This window comes from Stenella coeruleoalba (assembly GCF_951394435.1).
Source record: "Stenella coeruleoalba genome assembly, chromosome: 7".
In the NCBI taxonomy this organism is placed as follows: Eukaryota; Metazoa; Chordata; class Mammalia; order Artiodactyla; family Delphinidae; genus Stenella; species Stenella coeruleoalba.
This window is the reverse complement of record NC_137153.1, coordinates 89,129,401-89,138,237: the sequence shown is the minus strand read 5'-3', so window position 1 is coordinate 89,138,237 and position 8,837 is coordinate 89,129,401. Positions and strand designations below refer to the sequence as shown.

Here is an 8,837-nt window from a genome sequence, read left to right as displayed (position 1 = left end):
TTTTCTTTCTGATTTTGGTCAGCTTGTTGCTTGAAACAAATAAAGGATACAAAGCAAAGTTAAACACCAGTTTCTTTCTAAAGCTTACTTAACTGATGGCCCCAATTAATTTTTCTCTTTACTTTTTGCATGAGGAGGCTGCCAAGTTTCGGCAGAGGGTACCAGGGATGGAAGAGCCATTCAACAAAATGAAAACTGTCATCAACAGGCTCCCTCGAGTCCTGTCATCTCTTTGAATTTTAGTTCACCCATTGGGTCCCAGGCTGCTTGATGAAAAGAAAGCGTGGGCAATGGACAAATGTATTTCTACCTGCCTCGATGGAAAACCGCACTTAGGACCCAGCAGTAAGAGCTGCCAAGTGATCAGCACATCATGCTCGAAAGATTCAAGAAATTATGATATAACCGGTGCCTGGAGCTAATCCAGAGATGCTTGCCATGAGCTCTGTTTCCATTCCTTGGAATAGGGTTAGGCCCTGGGTGGCCCACCCATGCTACCAGATATGCAACAACCATGATGGGCCCTCAAAGATCATATGGGGGACGGTTGAATTCTGCAGCCCTCTTGTATTATAGATGGGAAAACTGGGGGTGTGAGTGATGGAACTGGGTTACACTGTGGCGCTGGGGCACCGTCCAGACTCAGAGCCAGGTCTGCAGTTCTCAGAGGCAGGGAAAAGCAGCCCCTGGTCAAGCGAAGCAGAGATCTTTCCCATTAAAAAAAATGGTTACCTCTTTTGCAAATTTGTCCTCACCTTAACTAGGAAGACATTATCGGAGCCTTTTATTTGTAATAACGTAGTCAAAGGCACAAGAGACGGAACTGTGTAAAAAGACCCGGGTTTTGGTAAGTACGGGGAAGAGTGAAGTCATGTGATTCTCCACAATTCCCTTAGACTCTGGTGTAGACACTACGTTGTGCCTCCTTTAGAGCCAAGGACCCTCCCCGGCAGAATGTCAGAAAGGCACGACCTTTGGAGCCTCGCCTCAGTGAGGGTCCATTGTCTCAGTCCGTGGGCCGAGGATGCCTCTCCCCACTTCCTCCCATTTTCAAAGCGAACCGGTGTGTACACGGTGCACAGGGAGTATGCGCCTGAACCTCCGGCTCGGTCCCTCCCATGTGGCTTTCAACTCGATCCTCTCTCCAGTCCTGTCCTCAGGTTTCGTGAATACTTAGTTCGTAAAGACAGTCGAGGTATCTATGAATTTTCGCCTGTATGCTCGGCTCACATGGCGGACACAAACCGATCAGCTCCGCCTGGATAGGCAGCCGCATGGCGAGCGTGGTAGGCGCCTCCACTGCCCCCTCCGAGCTGCCCACCAGGATTGTAGCAGGGCCCCAGTGCTCCGAACTGGCCGGGCGATGTGCGCCCATAGAAGTCCACTGCAGTCTCGACGCCTCCACTGCTGCCACCCGCGGGGGGCGAAGCGGGCCCGGCCAACCGGCCAGCCGCTACGAAGAGGGCGCTACCGGCCCCTTGCGAGTACGCGCCGTCTGCGCCCGCATAGGCGGCCGCATAAGCGGAAGTGTTGGCAGGTCGGGCGACGGCGCAGCCGGAGGGCTGGTAAGCGGTGGTAGTGGCAGAGGCGCCGGCCGAGGCAAAGGCGCAGGAACCGGAGGGCCCTGACGGCGCGGGGCCCAGTTCTGGGCTGAGCGGCCGCTCAGGCACCAGGCCGAAGACGCGGCATGGGCCTGGGGACGCAGCCGGGTAGTAGACCGGGGGCGGCGCGGCGAGCGACGACGGGGCATAGCCTGCATAGACAGCGCCCGGGTAAGGCGGGCGCGCATTGGGCACCCCGCCCGGGAAGATGGCGGCAGCGGCGGCGGCGGCGGCAGCAGCAGCAGCGGCGGCCGCGTCGTGCATGTAAGCCGGGTAAGTGGAGAGGTCAGAGCGCTTGAAGCGCTTGCGGCGGCGCAGGAAGCTGCCGCTCTCGAACATGTCCTCGGCGTTGGGGTCGAGTGCCCAGTAGTTGCCTTTGCCCGGGCGGCCGGCCTCGCGCGGGATCTTGAGGAAGCAGTCGTTGAGTGTGAGGTTGTGGCGGATGCTGTTCTGCCACTTTTTGGGGTTGTCGCGGTAGAAGGGGAAACGCTCGGTGATGAACTTGTAGATGCCGCCCAGCGTGAGGCGACGCTCCGGTGCGTGCGCGATGGCCATGGCAATGAGCGCAATATAGCTGTAGGGCGGCTTCCCACGCTGCAGGGGGCGCTTCCGCCGCCGCCCGCCAGCGCCGCGACCCGCGGCCTCTGCCGGGACCCCGGCCCCCGCCTCACCGCGCTCCTCCTTCACGGCCGCCAGCGCCTCCGGCTGCGGCGGCGGCGGCGGCGGCGGCGGTGGCGGCCCGCTCTCCGCCGTCATGGCGCAGCCGTCCCGCGTCCCTGGGGCGTCCCCGCTGCCTGCTGCTGTCGAGGGGCTGGGAGCTGCGGGGCCCGGGACGCAGGGTAACGGGAACCGACGCTGGGGCCCTCTTTAGAAAGCTCAGGGTGTCCTCGCAGCTGGCACCGGGAGCACAGCTTTCGTGGCAGGGGCGCGCAGGAGCTTTGGCGCCCGTAGTTTCCGGGCTGGCTCAGTGCGGACAGAGGCTCAAGAGTGTCCCGCCCACCGACGGCTCTGCTCGTGTTCTGGAGCTCGAAGCCAGGCGCCAGCAGCGACGTTGGGACCCGGACGAGGCTCCTGTCGCGGGCTGAAGGGTCCTTTGCGCGCTGGTGCCAGGAGGTCACGGGGTCTGGAATTGGTCCTGGGCTGGGGCGCCTGCATCAGTTCTGGGCTTCCTGCTGATCTGAGGATAACCGTCGAGGTCCTGAGCGCAGAGGAGGCTGCGGGCACCAAGGTCTGAAACGAGAGCAGTTAGTGCAGGCGTGGGGACACTCTGGTGGGGGCCGCCTAGGCGGCGCCCCTGCGGCCGGGGCCGCCGAAGGCGCGGAGGGCAAGGAGGCGAGGCAAGGCGACGGCGGCGAGGTTGCAGCGCGGGCCAGGCGGGGTGGCCGGCGACTGTTCCTCTCCGCAGGGTTGGCCTCAAGCCGCCAAGACCGCTGGCAAGGCGCTTCCTTGCACACACCCGGACCGGCTCCTCCCTCCGCGGGTTTCTCCTCCTTAAAGGCGCCAGGAAGCTTGGGGCGGTGCCCGTTCCCCGCCCGCCCCCCGACTGCCCGCCCCCTGGGCCTCGGCGCACCTCCCCAGGTAGGAGATGCTGTGGCGGCGCGGCGGGTACACCACACGGTCTGAGCATGGAAGTCCCTTGGAGGTCTCCTGGGCCGGTCCTCTCTGCGCGCCGACGGGGAGACTGAGGTCGGGAGAGACCAGGAACTGTCTCTGGAGACCTCGGCGCCCGAACTCAGCGCTTCGGGACTTTACCAGCCTCTATAGAAGGCTGGGACCCGCAGGTGAAAGGAAGGGCTCGCCTCACCTTTTTTGGCTGGAGAGGGTGAGAATTGGCTGAGGGGCGCTTGGTTCTTGAGGGTGGGGGACGAGGAAGGGAGAAGATGCTCCAGGTGACTGGCTTCCAAGGTCTTTCAAGGATGATTTATTTTCAAACCCCAACTCAAGGCTGCCCTGGCCATTCCCCATCCAGTCCCTCATCCTTCAGGCAGGATTCCTAGGTCCGATAGAGGAGGTGACTTGCCACGGTTCCACCGCGACTTCGCAGTTTAGCCGAACCTCACACCTGCCTGCGTCTTTGGTGGGAGTGCGTTTCCTCGACATGTACCAGAGGTAGCCACTTTCCCTCGGTGGGTTCCGGGTTCCTCCACTGTACCGAGGTTTTGTATCTCAATTGCTGATATTTAGGGAAAGGCCGCAACACGTCTCCCCCCCGCCCTCCAATCTTTTATCTTTGGGTGGCTCGGGACCCCTCTCTATATGATGTGGAGTGACTCACAGCTTAAAGAGGATGGAGGCTAGGCTTCTGCCTCTCGCAGCAACCTTCTCCTCCAGTTCGCCCAGCCAGGAAGGCTCCAAGTGGCTCCCAAGACCTCCGGGGGCAGCCGAGCAGCCCCTTCCCGCAGCGGGACGGAGGGCTTCGAGAGGTGGGGGCCGGGGTTGGCGGTGCTCTGGGTAGGCGAGTCTCCCGGGGAAGGGGCGGGCAGACGGGACCCGTCCGCTTCGCGGGTGTCCAGTTTCGGAGTTCGTTTCCCGCCAGCTCCCTAAGCCCTGATTCGGCCTCGCTCAAGACCGCCTGCGGCGGCGGCCCCGCAGGTCTGGGTTCGCAGGGTCACCCTGGGCCTGTCCCTTCCCGGTCACAAGCCCTAAATTTTCTCCTCTGAGAACTGGGGGCGGGAAAGCATGTGCGGATCTCAGGGGTGGGGCGTTCTGCCCTTAGGATTTCAGGCTCCGGCCGAGACGCAGCTTTCCGCGGGGCTGCGGGTGGAGGGCTGGGCGGAGAGAGCCGCGAGAGTGCGGGCGGCGGCCTTCAGGGGCTTTAGTCGCGTTCTTCGTGGAGATGAGCTCCGGGCAGGTTCAGCCCCACCAAGCATTGGGCAACTGCCTTCGGAAGAAAGAGGCAAAGAGTTCAGATCCTCGCTCCGGCGACCCGGGTGTGGAAGCAAATTGAACGGTTTGCATGAAGACCTTCCTCGGCGGATTCATGCTCGAAAGGCGCGAGAGGCTTTTCACTCGCTCAGAAACCTCCCAGCTTCCTTCTTCCAAAGTAACGAAGCTACGAAAATCCAGGTTGCATCCTGTTACGTTTTTTCAAAGGGAAAAAAAATGTTTAACATTTTAACCAGATACATTATAGCAATCTTTTAATACTGGAGTTTGTGGTTCTCTGTATTTCCAAGATTCAGATTTCCAAATGTTAAATTTTGGACCACCATCCTAACGTGAATCCATAAATCAAACAACGTGATTCTGTAGTTCTAAGATTCCATGACCAGAAGTCTAAATTATTTGACTGTGATTATATTCCTATGACTTTAAGCTTCTGGTCAGAGTGTAAAAGAGTATTCCCCATATCTTAAGATGCTGGGAATAAGATTTTGTGCCTGAAAATATGATGTCACTACTGGGAGTTGTAGCTTCTCTAGGTTTTAGATATTATTGCAGCTCTAACATATAACTTAATTTGAGTTCCTGTCTAGGAATGTCTGATTGGAAGATTTGGGTCCTATAAATCCACATCTCTCTTCTTATTTAATTCTAAAATATTAGTTCTAGATCCACTATTTTATAACTCAAATAATCTAATAATTCTTATAATATTTGTGACCATATGCTTTAATGACTTTATGATAGAGACTTTTAAGCTCAAATTACCATGGTTAGAAACCTCCATGTCTCACGATATTTTGATCCTCATTGTTCTGTGACTGTGGACCCATTCTAGAAAACTGATTCCTTTTTCTCAAACTTTGCGGCTACTGAGCTACACCTGTGCAACAGACCAAGCCTTAGCATCCTGAGATTAGATTTATTAAGATTATGATTCTAAGATTTTCATGAACAAAGGATCCTAAAACTTTTATTCCATAAATGTTTTATTCTAATAACACATTTCAAAATTCTGTACTTTGAAGATTCTATGAATCCATGATGTAAAATTTGAATTAAACGATTTGAGTGAACTGGGACAATTCACCCGTTTGGATCAAAACTATACATAAAGATCCCCTCGGTGCCAGGCCATTTCCTCCATTTCCTCTCACCCAGTCTTCCCCTCTTCTCTGGTGCAGTGCTCCTTAACGTGTTTAGGGGTAACAGACCCCACTGAGAACCATTTGAAAGCTGTGGCGTGGGTCCCAGTCCCTTGGAAATCAGTCTTCTAGTCCAGCAGGGGTGGGTTGGTGTTGATGTAGGCGGGTGCTGGGTGATTTCCATCCTCTTTGTAGCCGCCTTCAGCCCTGCATGTATCCCCAGCACCTTTTGGAAAAACCTGTCCCCTCACAGGCTATTTTATGTTAAATTTTGGGGGCAGGGGAGGAGTGCTGGTGATCTGTAGAAGATACTGGTAGCTCTTGCCCTAACTGCTTTACTGAGTTTTGAAGTGCCCTCAGAGGGTTTCGTAAATATGAAGGAGGGGATCCGAGGAGTCATGGAAAATTCCTCCATATCTCTTGACCCAGATGCCCCTTCATGCAGATGCAGAGGTAACCTGCTCTTCTCCTTAAGGAAATCTTGGAAATTCAAGCTGGAAGGAAACTAGGCCCAGATTGCCGAAGGGGCTTGCTTAAAGTCTTGCAGAGGAGGTTCTACACTGAAAGGGAAACTCAGGAAATTCAGGCTTCTTACCTCCTGGCCCTGAAGCCTCTCTGTCTTTTTTTTTTTTTTAACATATTTATTGGAGTATAATTGCTTTACAATGGTGTGTTAGTTTCTGCTTTACAACAAAGTGAATCACTTATACATATACATATGTTCCTATATGTCTTCCCTCTTGCGTCTCCCTCCCTCCCACCCTCCGTATCCCACCCCCTAGGTGGGCACAAACCACCGAGCTGATCTCCCTGTGCCATGTGGCTGCTTCCTACTAGCTATCCACCCTACGCTTGGTAGTGTATATATGTCCATGGCACTCTTTCACTTTATCACAGCTTATCCTTCCCCCTCCCCATATCCTCAAGTCCATGCTCTAGTAGGTCTGTGTCTTTATTCCTGTCCTACCCCTAGGCTCTTCATGACATTTTTTTTTTAGATTCCATATATATGTGTTAGCATACCGTATTTGTTTTTCTCCTTCTGACTTACTTCACTCTGTATGACAGACTCTAGGTTCATCCACCTCACTACAAATAACTCAATTTCGTTTCTTTTTATGGCTGAGTAATATTCCATTGTATATATGTGCCACATCTTCTTTATCCATTCATCTGTTGATGGACACTTAGGTTGCTTCCATGTCCTGGCTATTGTAAACAGAGCTGCAATGAACATTTTGGTACATGACTCTTTTTTTTTTTTTTTTAATCTGGGATCTTCCCGGACCGGGGCACGAACCCACGTCCCCTGCATCAGCAGGCGGACTCTCAACCACTGCGCCACCAGGGAAGCCCTACATGACTCTTTTTGAATTACGGTTTTCTCAGGGTATATGCCCAGTAGTGGGATTGCTGGGTTGTATGGTAGTTCTATTTTTAGTTTTTTAAGGAACCTCCATACTGTTCTCCATAGTGGCTGTATCAATTTACATTCCCACCAACAGTGTAAGAGGGTTCCCTTTTCTCCACACCCTCTCCAGCATTTATTGTTTCTAGATTTTTTGATGATGGCCATCCTGACCGGTGTGAGATGATATCTCATTGTAGTTTTGATTTGCATTTCTCTAATGATTAACGGTGTTGAGCATTCTTTCATGTGTTTGTTGGCAATCTGTATATCTTCTTTGGAGAAATGTCTATTTAGGTCTTCTGCCCATTTTTTGATTGGGTTGTTTGTTTTTTTTTGTTATTGAGCTGCATGAGCTGCTTGTAAATTTTGGAGATTAATCCTTATCTTTGATAAAGGAGGCAAGAATATACAGTGGAGAAAAGACAGCCTCTTCAATAAGTGGTGCTGGAAAACTGGACAGTTACATGTAAAAGAATGAAATTAAAACACTCCCTAACCCCATATACAAAAATAAATACAAAATGGATTAAAGACCTAAATGTAAGGCCAGACACTATAAAACTCTTAGAGGAAAACATAGGCAGAACACTCTGACATAAATCACAGCAAGATCCTTGTTAACCCACCTCCTAGATAAATGGAAATAAAAACAAAAATAAACAAATGGGACCTAATGAAACTTAAAAGCTTTTGCACAGCCAAGGAAACCATAAACAAGACGAAAAGACAACCCTCAGAATGGGAGAAAATATTTGCAAATGAAGCAACTGACAAAGGATTAATCGCCTCTCTGTCTTTTCCTGAGTTCTCAGAGCCTCACTTGTGCTTAAAGTCCTCCTTACAGTGAGACAATGGAAACTCCAGGCCCAGATGCTTGCGAATCAGATCTAAGAATCTCGGCACAGCCAGAACACAGTGACCTCTGTTTGGATTACTCTGGGGCAGTCAGTCAGGGTCAGTGGGCTGTATGGCCTCAGAGTGCCAAAAAGGAGGTCGGTCCTGTGTCACACACAGCCCAGCCGCTAGTCACAGCGGTGGTACGGAGTGAGAGCTCAGATTACAGCTAGCTCATTTACTGGCTCAGTTTCCCCATCTGTGAAGTGGGGGACTCCCTACCTGTCGCCCCCCGCTTCCAGGGAGTCAAGAAGATGGAGTGGGGTGCATCACCAACCCGTCATTATCTTCTTGTCTTTTAAATTGTTTTCAGGGTGAAACTTGGTTGTGAAAAAAAGATAAGCTGCTGGGGAAAATTCAAGTCCTTCCCACTCATGTACGGAAATGAGATGCCCCCCTTCAAAGAAGTAGTGGTTGATTAAAGTAAAATGCTTTCTGCCCGCCTAGAAGGGAGACTGTGTGTGGGGAGGGTATTCCAGTCTTCGAGTCTGCGTGGATGTGGCTTTTTTTCTGCTCCCACCGACGCGCAGGGACCCCGGAGCTTGGTCAGGGCAACAGAGCTTCTAGCGCTTTCTTGCCATTGGTTCACTTAAATACTGTGAACAGAGAATTATCACCCCAGGACCAGGCAGAGAAACTGAGGCCCAGAGAGGGGATCCTTCTGCTTCCCATCACCCCGCTTAGCTTGCACCCTGCCACCAGACTCCCGGCTCACCTCAGGGAAACTCCCAATCCCTGCCTCAGAGCCCTGTCCCAACACTGTTATCTCGCCCCGGAATGGGTAGCTCAGGAAACTGCTGGGACATCCAGGAGCTCCGCGGCTGCGGCGAAAAGGGCAAGCCGACTCGGAGAGGTTGCGGACTTGTCCCACCTTGCACAGCGAGCCCGGGTCCGAGCGGGCCC

At 53.0% G+C, this 8,837-nt stretch overlaps 1 protein-coding gene across 1 annotated transcript; it reads right to left on the bottom strand.

The window, feature by feature from the left end:
- Positions 1-233: 233 nt before the first annotated feature.
- FOXE1 (forkhead box E1) lies at positions 234-2,357 on the bottom strand (the record flags this gene model as incomplete). Its single annotated transcript, XM_079926813.1, has 1 exon — positions 234-2,357. One exon carries the CDS (start codon positions 2,355-2,357, stop codon positions 1,227-1,229), a length of 1,131 nt encoding a protein of 376 aa, XP_079782939.1. The 3' UTR covers positions 234-1,226.
- Between the last annotated feature and the right edge of the window lie 6,480 nt (positions 2,358-8,837).